Source organism: Metopolophium dirhodum, chromosome 8 (genome assembly GCF_019925205.1).
Source record: "Metopolophium dirhodum isolate CAU chromosome 8, ASM1992520v1, whole genome shotgun sequence".
NCBI classification, from domain to species: domain Eukaryota; kingdom Metazoa; phylum Arthropoda; class Insecta; order Hemiptera; family Aphididae; genus Metopolophium; species Metopolophium dirhodum.
The window spans coordinates 23809257-23828143 of NC_083567.1; the positions used below are offsets into that span (position 1 = coordinate 23809257).

At 30.1% G+C, this 18887-nt stretch overlaps 1 protein-coding gene and 2 long non-coding RNA genes across 3 annotated transcripts; 2 read left to right on the forward strand and 1 right to left on the reverse strand.

Annotated features, from left to right (window-relative positions):
• The first annotated feature begins 3803 nt into the window (after positions 1–3803).
• LOC132950704 (glucose dehydrogenase [FAD, quinone]-like) lies at positions 3804–12133 on the forward strand. The gene is made up of 3 exons (XM_061022242.1): positions 3804–5576; positions 9963–10371; positions 10557–12133. Exons 1-2 carry the CDS (start codon positions 4038–4040, stop codon positions 10308–10310), a joined length of 1887 nt encoding a protein of 628 aa, XP_060878225.1. The 5' UTR covers positions 3804–4037; the 3' UTR covers positions 10311–10371; positions 10557–12133.
• A 1580-nt stretch (positions 12134–13713) lies between these two features.
• Positions 13714–15829, reverse strand: LOC132951151 (uncharacterized). Its single transcript, XR_009665307.1, has 3 exons — positions 15793–15829; positions 14288–14390; positions 13714–13913 (listed from the first exon to the last, which is right to left on the reverse strand). It is a non-coding gene; the product is annotated as an uncharacterized LOC132951151 (long non-coding RNA).
• A 1452-nt stretch (positions 15830–17281) lies between these two features.
• LOC132951144 (uncharacterized) lies at positions 17282–18887 on the forward strand. The gene is made up of 5 exons (XR_009665306.1): positions 17282–17455; positions 17948–18054; positions 18394–18435; positions 18551–18631; positions 18718–18887. It is a non-coding gene; the product is annotated as an uncharacterized LOC132951144 (long non-coding RNA).

The window sequence follows — 18887 nt, forward strand, 5'->3', positions numbered from 1 at the left end:
ATATTTTATTAACGGTACACTGCATAAGGAAACTTTTTAATATATTTGATATTCAAATAAACATTGCACAATCAAAATTTTATAAAATAAATATGACGGTTCAAAATCCATTTATTTTTTCCAAATAACCTATCTTCGTGTAGTTTGTTTTTGTTTTTAAAACAATAAGCTCTAAAGACTACATGAATATTCAACAAATTTAAATTACAACATTTTAACTGACAAACGTTCAAAACGTTAATACAATATGACTATTCCACTGCGCAATAAACCTTCATAACTCATAAGCCACAACTATAATAGTATCATTATCATGTTATGACGTTTTATAATATTAGGTATCAATAATATAGTAGTAATGTTCTACACGGAGTAGTAATGGTTAAACAGATCCCCATTGTCACTGGTTCAAAATTAAAAAAAAAAAAGAGAAGGATATTAATAATAACTCAATAGGCAATACTAATTAGATTAAATATATATTATTTCGTTAGCCAGTTGTATATGGCTATATTGCAGTGTATCATTTATTTTACAGTGTACAGCGACCTGGAAATAGTGTGCACACTGCTGAGGCGATTTTAGAAATATTATATCAAAATTAGATTTGCTCGGTTTTATTAAGCATTGTTCACGTTGAGTGTTGACCACGCATTTCTCACAAAGACGTGTCTCCGGTATTATTCCTGTCCAAATATCTCAATAACGTGACGCGTATTGTACAAGACAACTGTGTTTTTTTAACCGCACGAGAATATGTTTATATTGATATAGGTACATAAACTATAAAGTTACAAAAATATAATATGACTCTATTAGAATCAAGTTATGATTCCATGGAATGCTGCAGCCGTATTATTTTTATTATAATATCCATGAAGTAGGTACATAACTATATTGTAACCATAATTTAATTACATCATTATTTATTTTTAGGGGCATCAAGGGTAGTCATTACAGTCTGGTAAAATTAATTTTTTCTGCGGATAGAATTCGTTCAACGGACAACAACTGTATATAAATAACTACTGACATTTAAATTAGGAGAGTCATCCATTTGTGTTGTGTGGAAAAAAATACACACAATATAATATAATATATTTATTATGTAAGAAAGTTTTAAATAATATTTAACGAATGATTCTCAATGTTACTTGATTTGTTCTGGTACAATTTCGGTACGAGGTAAACAGACAATTGCGAGATAATTAATTCTACTCGGATAACATAAAACATTCACTTGACTACAACCATTGAAGCGATAGTCACACATTTAACAATAGCCCAATATTTTGTTTCCAGTCTCCATAATTTTGATTTCATGTTTAAATATAGGTCAAACTTGGCTATAATACTCACTAAGAAATGGACTAGTTTTATTTATTTTTTATTTAAGAAATACGATATTTTGAATAAAGTAATTTCTATAACTATCTGTTAAAATACTATCATATTGCTTATTTTATTCAAGCTTATAAACGTCCACAATCTTAAATTTGTTATTTACATATTCAATTTTCGATTCGAATAAAGTGGTCCATCTTCAAGCCTTGAAAACTCGGAATAGTTACAACACATTTTGACCCACAGAACAAAATTATTTAATAATGTAATATATATCGCTTCAATGCCATTTGAAAGCAAATATTATAAGATGTATTATAATATACGCGTGTTATTGTGTTTACGTAAACCATTTGTTCTTCTCATTCAAAATTGATTACAAATTTGCTTAGAATTTCGTAGAAATGTTCTTATAGTTGTTAATAATTTGTATGATATTTAGATTAAATTAATCATTTTATATTGTACATCTACGTACTATAGTAAATTACTGCAGTAGTAAGTAAGGTATAATAAGTTTATATTTGAAAACATTAAATTTATAATATCTATAATATTATACTAATATTTTTTTTAGCCTGTTATCCATTTATTTTGATAGCTGCATCTACTCAAATTTGAGCTGATACTCCAAACATGTTAAATAGCAATACAATAACAACAAATATTTTTTTAACTAAGAAACAATTAGAGTAAGATTTCTAAACAGCAATGTTTAGAAATATTAAAAGTTGCCATTGATTAAAATGTTATGGCGTTAATGGAATAATAAATCATTAAGTATTTTATTTTAGTAATTATAATAACAGTATTATTTATTTCCCACGTCAAATTATGATTATTAATATTTTATTACTATTTATAAAGAATTTTTTTGATCAGTTAAGGTAAGTTAAGTCCCTAAAGTTTTTCCCCAGATTTCTAGGTTAAATTTCCTTAACCAACATTTTAGGCCCAAGTACTTTACTGATGATAACATAATATCTTCAGCTCTCGAATGAACCGTTTCCATCCGTTGCGCGTAAGTCACTAAATTAATGTCTTAACATATTTCATGTTGTTATAAGTTTATGATTTTATATTATTTGATAATAATTAAATAATATAAAGGAAGGTAAAAATAAAATAAGTTTATTTTAAATATTCTGGTGTTTAAATTTTTTTTTTAATTTTATGATAAAAATTCAATATTATATTTGACAGTCGGTATTTAGTCTTCACTTGTGACGCTTTCCATTTCAATGCCTTGATTCAAAAATTCTTTGTGGTGATATATAATTTTAGACGCTGATTTGTGTTATTTGTCTAATCAGATAAGAACGTAAACATATGTATTTGTCAGATCAACATACGTATGTAATCAAAGGGACGAGGCCGAATTGTTAATTTTATTATATTATACCATACGCAGCCACTGTGAATATATTTTTTTAGTGATAAACTGAAGTTTACCCGACTTTATATTATACTGGCAGATAACTAAGATTTATTCAGGCATAATTTTGGAGGAGTTGTTTGTATACATAATATTATATTTTACAATTAAGTGTGTTATAAATTAAAGATCGTTAATATAGCTTTTAGTAAACGTTCGTGATTAATGTAAGCAATTTAAAGAAAAATGAAATATAATTTGTAACAAAAATATTTTCACAATAACTGTTTTGATTACCTACCTCTACATTTTTTCTTTCTGTTAAACAAATGTTTATGGAGTAAAAACATTTTTTGTTGATCGACTGTCAAACCGTGGTGCATTAAACCATTATTGTAAAGCTTGGTATTCACCATAGATGTACAACAACTAGAAAGCCGTCTCCTTCTTATCGTCGAAGTTAACCGCCATTTACAAAGAGCTAAAGAAGGCAATGTTTACAAAATAATATTATCACAGTATATAATAATATATAATATGCATATGAATAAACGTAAAATTAATGTATAAATGTAAACATTGCCTGCTTTATAAATGGCCCAACATCGGCCACAACTGTATAGTATAAAAACGGCTATCTAGTTGTTGTATAAATAATAAATTAAATCCTATGGTCTTCACGCACGGTAAATCGATGAATCGATAGTGGGTAATTATACCTATACGTCAAAAATGCATAATATCGTCATTCGTCATCAGCATTGTTCGATGTCACACATAGATACTAATCCATATGCTTATAATATCATGTACCTACCAATCTATAAATGGAGAAATCGTCACATTAACGTACCTATTTAAAGTACATCGTAATCAGCGTATAATTGCATTATAATTAGATATATACATCGCGTTTAGACCCTATGTGTCGCGGCGAAAGCATATTTTCAAGGGAACCATAAATGGCCGGGTGGGGGGGGGGGAGGTGGACAAGAACGGAATGTTTTAATGACCGGCGCCACTTATTACGGAGTGGTAGTATAAACTATAGCAATACCATGGTAGTAGTATATTATTTCTGAGGACCTTGAATACACGATGCGACACGCGTCTGCTCGGCAGCGAACTCGATCACTCGTCGTCGATTCGCGCACACAGCGTCGCTATCGAATCTCGGCGGTCCGGCGGTGCGCTCGCAATTTTCGCTCACAACAATAATATCATCTGTGCTCGTTCACAATAACGTCACATTATCAGTACCTATATCATATTGTATCTCAAATATACAATTTTTTTTTCTGCACCTTGAAGCGACAACATGAAACCGACCGTAGCGCTTCGGCACGCGGTTTCGGTGCTGGTCGCGGTGGTACTAATTTCGGCCAGGCCCGGCCACGGTATGGCGTACACAGTTTTCCAGGCAGTGGTCGAGTACTACCGGATGGTAGCACCGGAACCAATAGACGCAGTGCCGGACGCGCCGTACGTTGGCCGGCAGTATGACTTTATTGTGGTGGGCGCCGGTTCCGGTGGGTCGGTGGTAGCCAACCGGTTGACCGAGGTGGCAGGCTGGACGGTGCTACTGATCGAGGCGGGTGGCGAAGAGAACGCCATGACGGACGTGCCACTGCTGGTCAGCTATCTAATTGGCAGCGGATACGACTGGGGCTACCGGACCGAACCACAGGACGGCGTGTGCGGCGCGATGGATGACCGCAAGTGTCGGTGGCCACGGGGCAAGGTGATGGGCGGCACCAGTGTCCTCAACTACATGATGTACACGCGGGGCATACCGGAGGACTACGACCGTTGGGCCAGGATGGGAAACGCCGGTTGGAGTTACGCGGACGTGCTGCCGTACTTTAAGAAATCAGAGAACCTGGGAGACGGCCGGGTCGCTGCGTCACCGGAGGCAGCGCATCTGCACGGCCGGGGTGGATACCTTAAGGTCCAGGAACCATCGTGGAAGACGCCGCTAGGACCGGCGTTCCTGCGCGCCGGCCGCGAGTTGGGCTACGAGACGCTCGTCGATTACAATGGACCACGGCCACTTGGCTTCTCGTACGTACTGGCCACGACAGACCACGGATCCCGATGCAGCGCATCTAAAGCCTTCCTGAGGCCGATCCGGCACAGGCCCAACCTTACGGTGGCCAAGCGGACGACGGTCACCAAGGTGCTCATCGAGCCTGGCACAAAGCGCGCGTACGGTGTGCGGTTCGTCAGGAATCGTCGGACCTCCATGGTGTACGCCCGCAAGGAGGTGATACTGTGTGCCGGGGCGTTTAACTCACCGCAGCTGCTCATGTTGTCGGGTGTTGGCCCGGCCGAACACCTAGCCGACGTTGGCGTGCCCGTCGTTAGCGACCTCCGGGTAGGTTACAACCTGCAGGATCACGTGTCCATGGCCGGACTGGTGTTCCTGGTCAACCAGTCGGTGACCATTGTCGAAAGTCGGTATCGGAACCCTAGGTACCTGGTCCAGTATGCCCTAGACGGTGATGGACCGCTGACCGTGCCCGGTGGCGCCGAAGCGGTGGCGTTTACGGCCACGCGGTATGCAACCAACGGGTCCGTGGTACCCGACATGGAACTGGTTTTCGGTCCCGGAGCGCTGACCGGCGACACGGGCGGCTCACTGCACCGCTTGTTCGGAATGCGCGAAGACTTCTACGAACAGGTGTACGGTGGGTTCCGCGGCCGGGACGCTTGGGGCCTAGTGCCCATACTGCTACGACCACGCAGTCGCGGCCGGGTCATGTTGCGGTCGACCAACCCGTTTCACGCGCCGCTTCTCTTCCCCGGCTACTTGTCTGACACCCACGACCGCGACGTGCTCGTCGAAGGCATAAAACAGGTATACTTTACATATTATAATAGCCATCATATTATAATGCCAATGTCTTTGGGTTTGTATTATAACCGATGATACTAATTACCTTAAAGTACTTGTATACATTTGTTATATTGTATGAGGTAGCGTGCAATTAAATGCGAGGCATTACGCATTTAGAGTACATTATAATATACCGTCAATCGATCGTATTCCACAATTCCGATAGTTAGTATCTTCTCCCGTTAGAAAATATAAATCAAAGTTCGTCGTTTCTTTGACTGAGATGTCGAATAATTTTGAATACGTTTTTGTTCTACTTTAGCGTGCTAATTCTTTCAAATTTCAAATTTTTAACAGTCAGTAGTTACTATACTTACTATATTATTGTAATATTACATTGCAATATTTATATATATTATTTAAAAATTGTTTTCTCGTAAATATCTACAACACACGTGTGCGTGTTTTATTATATGTTGTTTCTATCAATTTCTTAATGTAATAAAGTACTAATAATGACTAAAACCAAAAAGACTGAAAATCAACTTTTACTCCCATACAGTTATGTACTAATACGGGACGGTTTGTATTGTCGGCATAAAAGAAGAAAAGTACATTTCAGCGCTAACCGTACAGGTGTATATCACAATATTTCCACACACTTTTGTACCAGATATTATTACCCCATACTTTTACAAAAACGACATGCGTATACAATATAACGATAATATAATATTGTGCGCATATCGAATAATAATAATAATATTATTATTATTATATTATAAAATATAAATAATAAAACCCGTTTGTCGACGGCGGAGGGCATTGAAATCACTAGGCGGTTCGTCTGCACAAATACGCTCGGTGTCGCGGTCACATATTATATTACGCGTGTTATAACATACCTACCTTCATAAAACAGCTACTGCATTTAATAATTTATGCGCAGCCCGACGACGACGACTTCGACAAACCGGAGGCAATACCACACCGTGACGCGTCTGCTGCAGTATATTATCGCTATTTTCGTACACATAGGTATATTATGAGTTTAACCGGTGTTGGTCAACACACGATATATAATACGATCGATGCTGCTAGATATTTTTATTACTATCACGGAGAGTACGAAATTGTCATCTTAGGTTAGGGTATGTACGCGCATAGTGGGATAGAAATAATGAAATCGAAAACCCGTTGACCGGACGACAAGCTTTACTTACGTTCGCGTGCAATATTATATATCTATGCGATTTTTTTCCCCTCGTTTGCATCGTTGTGAAATAATATCTTGCGACTGTTGCAAAATGCAAACCCACACACGATTGGAACCCCGAGCCGGCCTATTAAAATATACAGGGTGATTCACCTGCAAGCATGTTTATCCCCATATTTTCATTAAATATACATACAATGAATGTATTAAAATTATAATATTTTGAATTTGTAAACGTATACTTTACGACACTCTCAAATATTTAGATTTTTTACACTAACATTTTCAAATAAAAATTACCATTTCTTCGTGTTTAAAAGATGATTTTTTTAAAAAACAAATGTTGATGTATCCAAATTTAAATCATTTTGGAAGTGAACACGTATGGTGAATCGCCCAGTATTCGACGAGCAGATAAGCCACTGCGCGTCTTTTTGGCCACGCAATTTGTTCACGTCATCAAATAGGAGCTGGTCAAATACTAACCGGCAAACGTGATATATCTGTGTACTATTTATTATAATGGTATTCAACATTATTATAGGTTGTTTCAACTTGTTTATTTCGCAATCACTTTGTCATGCGATCACGACTGCAGTTTTTGCGGTGGTGTCCGACACGTGATCCGAACTATCACGTCCACCGACGATTATTCGATATTCGTATGATAATAATATAATATAATATTATGATTTATAATAATAATTTTTCACGTATTCTAATAAACAGTATATTAATTCTATTGGCGTCGATGATGACGATGGCAATAAATATGATAGTCATTAATGATTATACTAATTAGTATCTCAAACCGTATTTTTGTATAAACCACCATAACAAATCCCCCGAGATTCATAAACACTTCAGTGTTATATTGTATAATATATACACAGGCAGGGCTCAAACAACAAACTTCAATATTCTTTTATATTCATTGTTTTAACGACTGTTTCATTAGAATAACAATGTATCATTTTCATAAATTACATGATAAATTAATTTCATATATTATTTATTACATAAGTATATATAGGTATTATATTGATTGAAATTATTTTATTTGTTCTTTAAAGTATTCTACGCAAATAATTGTTGATTTCTTAATACATTTCTTAACTTTTATGGTGACAATATTTTTAATCACAATTATCAGATAATTAAACAAGCGCATTCTTAAATAATATTTATTTATCATTTAACCAAGTTCTATCTATGTTTAAATAATAACGACTCTTTTATCTATTATTTCGTAATTTAATCAAACATTTTGATATTTATTGATAAGTTACAAAATATTTATCATTTAATAGCAATTTATTTGATCATTCGTGATTAAACTGAGAATTGCTCGAAATAATTCCGCTAATTCACAATTGTTCCTCAAGAGTTAGGATTAGTTATTTTAATATTCATGAATAATAATTGTAGTTTTGATAACCATCTACTAAATTCTAGTATATAAATTCATTTTCCCCCTTTTTCATATTTATTATGCTTTTAATTTTTTATTTTTTTGATTCCCTGGTGCTTTATTATTTAAACGACCTAAAGGTCTTTATAAATATGTTTAACAATTCCATAAATTTGTTCATACTAGATATAAATTATATACATATGCTTTTAATTATGTCTATAGTATATTATTATAGTAATTCAAAAATCATACAATAATTATAAATATTGTCTAAAATATGTATTAAATATGTAATACGTATTTATTTTAACCATTTGGATGATACCTAATGAAGCATAACGTATTGCTTTAATTAATTCAAATGTTTTACATTCATTTAAAATGAGCTTAATGTATTCTAATCACATTACTAAAATATAAAATTTATATAACTACCTAACAAGCAGTTGCTTAAAAGAGGTGTGCAAGGTTTGTAAATATTATTTCGCTTATAATATTATTTTATGTGCGATTGGGAAATATATATTATTATTTTTCTCATATTAATCTTTAAATTCTAAGTCAATCAAATTATAACTAAGTATAATACTCATTCATTGGTAAATGATAATATTATACTTATAACGTGTTGAGTGACTACAGTAAAATCATTATTAGTTTACTATATTTTATATAGAATTCGATCAATATAATAGATTAGAATGTTATTAGTTTGTGACTCAATTACAACTTTAATTTTGTATAAATATATTGGCCGTGTAATACTAAACTAATAATAATATTATGAACCTACCTTGAAATTTTACTGTCACAATTGTAAATGTAATTTTAAATAATTATTGACCAAATAATATAATAATATATTTACTAGTTACTCTATGAGCGAATTAGTATAACTGATATTCGACAACAATAATTTCTAAATAGCTATAGTTATACGGCCTTCCAAAATAGTTGCAACATACGAGATAAAATCATACTTATTTCTGCTCACCCATCGGTATGTAACTGTCAAATTTCCAATATATTAGGCACTCATTTATATTCACTCATGGACATCTTCAAATTGAGTAACATAATTACTAAAACGAATTATATTTTACTTGTTTGAATTCAAAGTTCAAAAATGTTCAAATTTAGGTATGCATAAACCACTTTCTCCTTCAAATATAAATTACAAAAATAGATTCTTTTATTTTTTCTTAATTATTTTAGAGGTCAAACCCGATTTTGGGTTACGACATCGTCATACCTAATTTTATTACAAATGAGTAATGACTGAACATTTAACATTTGTCTAAGAAAACCTATGATATATTAAACCTATAGCTATTCCAAGATTATGTTCAGATGTGATGATTTGTCAGTACTTTTGAATTTATAATGACAATACACCACTATTTTGCGCCGAGACAAGTTTCTTGTTTGAAAACTTAGTTTGTGTATCGTATCTTAATACAATTATCGTTGTACGGCGTGACGTATAGGCAATAGAGGTACATTATTGCGTTCAGTTAAAATCAAATAAACATAAATCATAATAGGTGAATAGGTCGTATAACATAAATAAATAAATCTGGTTTTTATCTTATAATTATACGTATACTATTTTTGTTCAAACGTGTTTTTATGCTTTCTTAATTTGGAATCTTCTTTGTCTCTAAATGAGTGTAATGACCACAAGACATAATAATGTATGATAATAGAAAAAATGTCATAACTTTTTTTTTTTAAATTGTATTTATCTTTCTCATCCTTTGGTTATAATATTGCGTAGGCTATCGCAGTGAGCAAAACCCAAGCATTTCAAAAATACGGGTCTACGCTGTTGTCGGTGCCGTTCCCGGGCTGTGAACACGAGACATTCGGGTCGGACGCGTACTGGGGTTGCTCTATCGGTCAGCTGACCACTAACCTTCACCACCAGGTGGGCACGTGCAAGATGGGACCTGCCTCGGACCCGGACGCCGTGGTCGACCCAAAGCTGAGGGTGCGTGGCGTCAAAGGGCTCCGGGTGGTGGACGCGTCCATCATGCCGCTGATACCTGGCGGTCACACCAACGCGATGACGTTCATGATTGGCGAGAAAGCGGCCGACATGATCAAGGAAAACTGGATCAAATGATCGAACCGGTCGTGCTAGGCTGCTGCCTCTGTGGATACCACAGATAACATATTATGCTACGGTAGGTCCAAACCATATAATATCGCCGTATTATGTCGTCACTGTTTTGACAAGTATTTAAATTATTATGCATATTATTTTTAAAAAAAAACTGTATTAATTTATCGGTCGTTACTCGTTGCGACTTTACACGTTGTTTTCAGTTGTTTCTATCATCGTCTTATACTTGAAATGATTTTTTTTCAGGTGCTAATGACGAGTGAAATATGATAAATCAATCATTTGTTCGCATGATGTATTGGACAATGTAATCGTTTTGTGAAATACATTCGTCATCGTCAATATCGCGGTTCATATACCTATACTAATGCAGTAATGCATAATAAATCGATTACTCACGTTTGATTCAATGAACAATATAGTGTTTAATTGTTTAATATACTATACGGTATAAGCTATATTATGTAAATAAGAAGATTATAGACTTTAGTTGTGTTCGCCAAAAATCAACACGTATCTCAGAATTTAATTTTCGTTACCTCGAATATAATATTAAAACGTGTCTCATTAACAGATATTTCTAACTCATTTCATCCCCACCACCAATAAGAGTCTATATTATGTTACCGGCAAAGACGTAAGTTAAGGAATTAACGTTAATGACTAGTCAATAAAATGAACTCTAATTTTAGGTAGGTACTTATTATAAGTTGTAAATAGTTATGTATGTAAAAGTTTAAATAATGTGTTTGTACATTTTAATAATTAAAAACGGCCTTGCGTTGTAAAGTCGATTTATCGATTTATCTATAATGGCTACTAACAATAACGTACTTTCCAACTCTAATACGTCGATGGCCGTACATTTCGTACATTTTAAATAAAAGATAGCCGTCTATCGGGTGCATATGTCATCTATATAGTAGATTTACAATATAAACCGCGATTACTTATTTGTCATAATAATTAATTAATAATTATATTAATGAAATTATAATATTTGTACACACGCATGCTTATAGTACCTACTTTCAAAGTGTCACGGTACATCAAATTTAGAAAATAAATGATTCAATTTATTTATTTTATCTGTGCAATGTATAAATGTATAATTTATTTTATACCCATTATTACATTTCTGACCCAATTTAAATATTTCGCTAAACAAAATTATCAACATTGTCTATCAGTATTAAATATTTATATAATTTTCTAATCATTATTGTAAATGTGTTGACAAAATATTTGAATTTTACAACCTTTCCTATGTTGTCAGTCAATGCCTAGGCATTGACAATATTGAATACTAATGTTAGGAATTTATGATATTGGCTAGGCATTTACGTTATTACCTAATTTGTATCATTGACGATAACATATACATATTATAATAAATACCTACATAAAATGCGCCCAATCAATAGCATATTTTGGTATATAAATACATAATATGATATTATCTAGTCAAAAAAGAAAATGTGCAATACATTTTGCTTCCATTTTATTTATTTTTGTTTTAAATTACACTTTAGTTTATTCCTATTTCTGATTATGGGTATTATGTAAAAATGTTTGTTACAATAATTGTCGTGCTATATAATATAATATTGATGTATAAGAATAAAACAATATTTTTTTGTATGTCTTACTAATCTTAAATTAAAGATAAAAAAAATGCAATGCAAACAATGTAAAACTTGGTTTTTCATAAATAATCACCTAGTGTAAATTATGTATAATTTAATTGTTTTTCTTAAATAGGTATTACTTTTTTGTATTATATTAGATGTCAATTGTGAAATATGTTATTCGTTGTAAAACTTTTTATTTTAAGAATAAATATGTTTTGCATTAATTTAATACATTACCTGTCCTATAGTTATTGCAGACTGATTAACGCCTACATACAATTATACTCTATAATATTTCCGTATAGGTTTCATATAAAATATAGGGACTACCTTAAAACTCTTAAGGGATATAATATTTACATTAAATCTTTAAATATCCCGGTCGAAACCATAGATTATGTTAGAACAAAACTATTTTTATAATCCGCTATACGAAAATATTCAAACATAAGTATTTTTAACAGTGATTCACAATACACATACCTAGGTACCTATAATATTAAATTAACGTTAGAGTGTTTTTAGTAATGTTTTCAGCTTAGTAAGTCTTTTTTTTTAATTTCGTTTGTTTTTTAATTAAAACATTTATACTAACCGTGAATAAATAAAGAAGTACATGAATAGGCACAACTTTAAATAATGTAAGCATAATTTACAGCTGTTTTATTAAAAATATTATGTGACATAGTACCTACTAACCTGGACTATTTAAAGTGTTTTGATATTAAAATATTGTTGCAATTACTTACATTTACGTATCGTTGAACTTATTCACGTTACATATTTTAATATATCAAAAATATATCAACATATCAACTTCCCATGGATAATGTTAAAAAAAATAACGAATGTACGTCGAAAGATGGCAAATACGAGTTGAACATATTATTATAATTTGTTTAGCTATATCATTGATGGGAAACTGGCGGCCTGCGTACCATTTTTAAGTGACTTGTGCTACATTTCAAATTAATTTAGAAAAATATAAAATATCAGGATTTTTTTGTATTTTATTTTATTATATTTATTAAATTATTAAAATCGATTTAATGTTTACCGTAAAACGTAGATATGAATTCTTATCTAATATTGAACTATTAAAGTATGTCTTAATATTATATTATTTATAAGGGCAAAGTTCACATTTTTTTTTTGCTTTCTATGTTCTCTGGCCTGCTGGATTTTTGAACTAAAAAAATTGGTCCTCTATAGTAGCATTGAATCGCCCGCCCCGGCTATATGATACATTTGTTTAAATTTTCTATTCCAAATCTATATGCTTTTCTTTTATTTATTACATATTTGTTTATGTATTAGAAAATATACTTAGCTCGAATTAAAATGTATAGTTTACATAATATTATACAAGAAAATAATGCTCAATCTAATTGAATGTTAGTGGCAAAAATATCGTTCAATCGTCTATGTAATGACGCACTTAGATGATAATCCGGGTTCTTTAAACAGCTGGTTTTTGTTATCGGTAACTTTGCTTCAAGCCTCGAAATATCTCCACTATCCAGCTAAGTTTTTTACGGTTAAATATAGCGGATAAAACAAGCTATCCGACCATACAAACCCTGTTTTAATCACTTCAGTGGTTTTGAAGGAGAAGAGTGACGTAGTAAATCAATTCTTATTTATAAGTAGCTTATATAAGACAGATGATAGGAGAATAGATAATCTAGATCACAGACCAAGGTTAGGTATATTGAGCTATTAGATAAATGATTAAGAACAAGCAATGTAAATAAAAATTTAAACTAGGAAAATAATTATTGCGCATAATTTATTATGTTGCATAAATTTCGTACATTAAACATGGCTTGATTACATATTTTACATTATTATAATAATATTGTGTTTTATAATCTTTCCAACTTTTTACTATTCATTTACTATACACATGCTGAACAAACTTCTCGCATACGTTCGTCAAAGGTTCGTTTTAGAATTGGTAAAAAACCTGAAACTATAATAAGTTAATTTATAATATTATATTTTAATAATTTCTTGAAATTCATGGAATGCATAAGAAAATTTAGAAATTAAAACTTCTAATAGGTACCTATTTAAGAAGACAATAAGTTAACATTTTCCCACATTCTAAATAAATATCACTGTCATTAAATAATATGAAATAACATCATATTATTTAATGACAGTGATATTTATGAAAGGTTAGTAAAAATAATACTGTTATTTAAAATTGTTAAATATTTTCCATCTAAATTCTCAAATGAGATGAAAGTAAGAAATAAACTTTATAATATATAATTAATTGTTTTTATTCTTAATTGAGTTTATTGGAAAATATTAAATAAACACTATTAGTTTTAAACTTACTCAATATACTTGCTCCGTCAGATGAAAATATAACCATTACCACAATAAGAAACACAACCAAAAACATTTTGCTTAACTCAAACATTATTGAGATTACAAATATCTATAAGAATAAAAAGTTCTGTCATTACGATTGATATAATAATATTTAAGCATTAATTATAGTTATATACTTTAGAGTTTAGATGTAATATATTATGTGTTTCAATATTTAACTAAAACCGTAAGTTAGGATAAACTAGTACTATAATAGTTGCAAGATAATTTAAATCATAAAATTGATTACTGTCAAAAAATATTAAGTGTAGGTTTTGAGAATGCGAGAATGATACTTAGGGTTTATAGTGATTTTTTTCTAGATACATTTTTAGATTAGTTAGAATTATGAAAAAATATTTTTTATTTGTTCAGTGGTTACTAGTTTCCACAATATTGTAAGGGAAAATAACGGATCAATTAGTGGTATCGAATAATTAAAAAATTTAATGGTTTAAATATTGTTTTAAGTAATTATATCCCAAAACTGAGATATAGCAACTAATTTTAAATATAGATAATTCTAAGATCAAAATTAAATAATACTTAATAATATATTAGATGACTACTAATAATTAATAACTTTTTAGCTGATGCCGAGAAATAACAATAATTGAATAATATTATTTCTATAACTATAATATCGAAAAAAATTAGCTTCCCGATAATTCATGATAATAGTAAATAGAAGGTATACGCTATCTTATGCCTAGTTTAACAAACTAAATAAATTGTCAACATTTATTAACAACATTAAACCCAGATTTAAAAAATCAACGAATTTTAATAAGAAAATTGGGATATAATAAATTATGTAATTACTAATTTTAAATTCAAATAATCTAAAAAATCAAAAGTAAGTAATTGTAAACGTTAAAATATATTAGCCAGCAGTAGATGCCAAGAAATAATTATTATTTCTCAAGGATTAATAATAGGAAAAAACCTAGAAAATATATTATAGACATTTGTTAAAAAACGCTAAAGAGGTGTGAGGAGTATTTTTGTTTCTGATAAATTTTGTAACGTAGGTATACAAACTAATATTATATGTCATTAGTTATTAATTTTTTGATGAGAAAAATTAGTTGTCTCGTTGTGGTATTCCACCTTACATACCTTATATCAAAACTTTAAATGTTAATACAATTTTGGTTCTAATACCATTAATTTTATACTATTTATAAGGATAATATTTCAAAATTTTCAAATTTTAAATAAAATATTTATAGTAATACATTTACAACTTATTAAGTTTCTAAAAATTAACTACGATAAAAATAGTAAATGCCAACTTTAGTTTGCTGAATTGTGATGATGACAGTGTGTAACTCGTTATTAATGTAAATAAGTGAATATTTTTTTTCAAAATCATAGAAGTATAACAAAATATAGTATACTAACAATTACTTACCTTTAATATTAATTTTGTATTTTATAATGAAAATTATATTAAATATAATATTTACCTGCTAAGTGCTACAGCTTTCAAGTATAAGAACTATAGTATAAGTGAATAAGAAAAATTTAAATATCATTATGTGAAACACATTTTTGTATTGTTTACCCACGACAATGTTTACCCTAAATTCTAAGTAGACGCAGCTAGTAGACCAGTGCTTCCCAAAAGGTATTAAACAAGCTGCAGCACATAATTGTAGTGTGTTGTGAAATGCTTAAGGTGTGCCGTAAAAACTTTAGGTTTTTACATTACTGTTTTATACAATAGAATAAAATATAGTTTGATATCAACAAAAAAATGGTGGGTAAGTGGATGTCACTCTGCTGTACAGTAGATTACAAGTGGGTCACTGTAATGGATGGTGTTAAATTTGAATTCAATTAATATCATTGTATAAGAAAAACGATTCTGAGCGAAAACGGACATTCAGCCTGTGGTATTACTAATATATTTGATGATATTATTGTGAATAAAGTAATTTATATATAACCTATTTACGTGGAACCTTGTTTTAAATTTTCAATCCTTAGCTATAAAATTTGAATATTTTATAAATTTTTTACTACAAAATAATTATTAAATTTGAAATTTGAAACATTTTGTCAAAATTCGAACTTTAAATCCTTATAAAAAAATTGTGCTTACGTATTTTTAGTATTTTTCAACTGCTATTGTAAAAATATATCAGGAGCCTGGCATTACATTTTTACGCTTTTTTACCCGACAAATAAAACTTTATTGATATTTATTGAAAAAAAAAACTAAAAAAATTGAAAACTGAAAATGTCCGTAAACAGCTCAAAAAGATTCAAAATATTTTCAAAATTGTATGGTGTATAGAAAATGCTAATATAAACATTCAGTAAAATGTTCATGTATCTACAGTTATTCGTTTTTGAATAACAATAAAATAACCAAACCGCTACATGAGAAATCGAGTGAATATCCAATCTTGTGAAAATATGAACTTCAAACGCTCGTAAAAATTTAATTTGACTTTTTTATAGACATTTTTTTTTTGATAAAGGTAGATAATCTTATAAGGAATCTTGTATTATATTTTAAAATCTTAGATTTAAAAAGAAAAATTGTTATGAATTCTTAATTCAAAATAATTTGCTAATTTTCGTGATTTTTTCGTATTTTGTCAATATTTGAACTTTAAATGCTTATAAATAAAAACTGTGACTAAGGATTCTTAATTTTTTTCAAATGTCATTGTAACAATATAGTAGGAGCCTTGCATTAAACTTTCAAGCTTTTTCACCCAACAAATAAAATTTTATTGATATTTATAAAAAAAAAAAAAAACTAAAAAAAAATGGAACTAAAAATTATAGAAAAATTTGTTTTAGAATTGTTAAGCATGAGCATTCAAAATGGCATTATTTAGTGAGTAAATGCAAACAATTCATATTTACACTTTAATAAATATTATTGGTTATAATGAAAAAAATCAATAATAGTATACAAAGTAGTGTTGGGTATGAGTAGGGATGTTCGATTGTTTCGACCAATGCTACAGTCGTTTAATCGATTATTTTTTTTTAAAGAAGTCGCCACATAATATAACCGATTAATCGAAATACGACTGTACATTGTAAAATACTAAAATGTATTAGGTAATGTATTAGGTAATACTAAAAACATAAATAATTTCAGGTATAAAGGTAAATAAAGTATTTTTTATACGATTAATATTTTTATTTTAGTGTTTTAATATTTTAAGTATAAACATAGATTCACAATAATTTAGATTTTCCAAGATGACTCACGAGTCGCGGTCGAATAGATATTAAGATATACATTATAATATTATATATTATATTTATTGCTATAATTATACTATGGTTTAAAAATTGCATTCTGCCTAGGTAGGTACCTTACCTACATGATCATATTTTCCAAACCAAACATTGATTATTGCATAGAAATATTTTATGCATGTATATAATAATGGTTTAGTACATTATTATTGACTACATTTTAGTAATGCATTTATTAATAATGAAATATATTATTTTATTTAAACTACATATTGAGTTAATTTGTCGCAAAGTTAGTTATGCATTACATCATATTGTATTAAGTATTTTTAACCTTATTACTATTAGTTAGGTAAATGAAGTCATAAAAAAATGTATTTTTTATTTGTTTTATAGAAACTAATACCAAATCGAAATACTTATCATGTTCAAGTTTACATGGCTTTATGTTCTTTTCATATTAGCAATGTTTGTGTCTTCATCATTTTGTATGGACATATTTAGTAAGTATTGATACATAATTTTGACGATGAAAAAATCTGGAATTATATGTATATGTAACTCGAGGACTTAGGACTTCCCATTTTTTTTCATTTTGTAAAAATAACCAACACCGTCTCAGTATAAATTAAATCAATGTACCTATATACTTACTACGTACTGTGAATTAGGCTTTGTTTTTCATAAATAACAAGAAGTCTACCGATAGGTTATTAATAATTCAGGCACTGTATGACGGATATCAATAAACGACTTTTTTAAAAACTTCATTGCTAAATCTGTGTATAACACCAATATAACACCTACCAATACTACATTGAACCCAAAATGTTAATTTTCAGAAGCCCAAACGTCGTTGAATATGGTCAACAAATATTCCAATAGTAAGCAAATTCTTTATATAATTCATCCATTTAATATAATGAAGTAGTACATAATTGTATTGATACATAATCATAATGTTTTATATTGTATTATTTTAAATTACATTATTTTCAGATTTTCAACCGATTTTACAAATTGAAGATAAAAGTATATTACATGAATCAGCAGCCGTATAAATAATTATGTAATAATAAGGTTAAACAAATTATTTTCTATTTAGATAATACCATGTCATAAGTGATTTAATTATATATTTACTTAGAAAAAAAATATATTTACAGATACCGTAAATTTTTAATTTACCTCTTATGGAAAAATCAAATCAATGGATGTACGGTGTACCTAATAGAAAAGTTAATTCAACACAACGATATTAATAATGTTCTGTAATAGAATTATAAAAAAATATATATTTACCCAAAAATAAACTTGATTAATAATTATTATGAAA

Coding starts and splice junctions, on each gene's coding strand:
- LOC132950704 (XM_061022242.1), top strand. CDS start 4,038: ATGAAACCGACCGTAGCGCTTCGGCACGCGGTTTCGGTGCTGGTCGCG. Junction 5,577..9,962: donor TCGTCGAAGGCATAAAACAG/GTATACTTTACA, acceptor AATATTGCGTAG/GCTATCGCAGTGAGCAAAAC.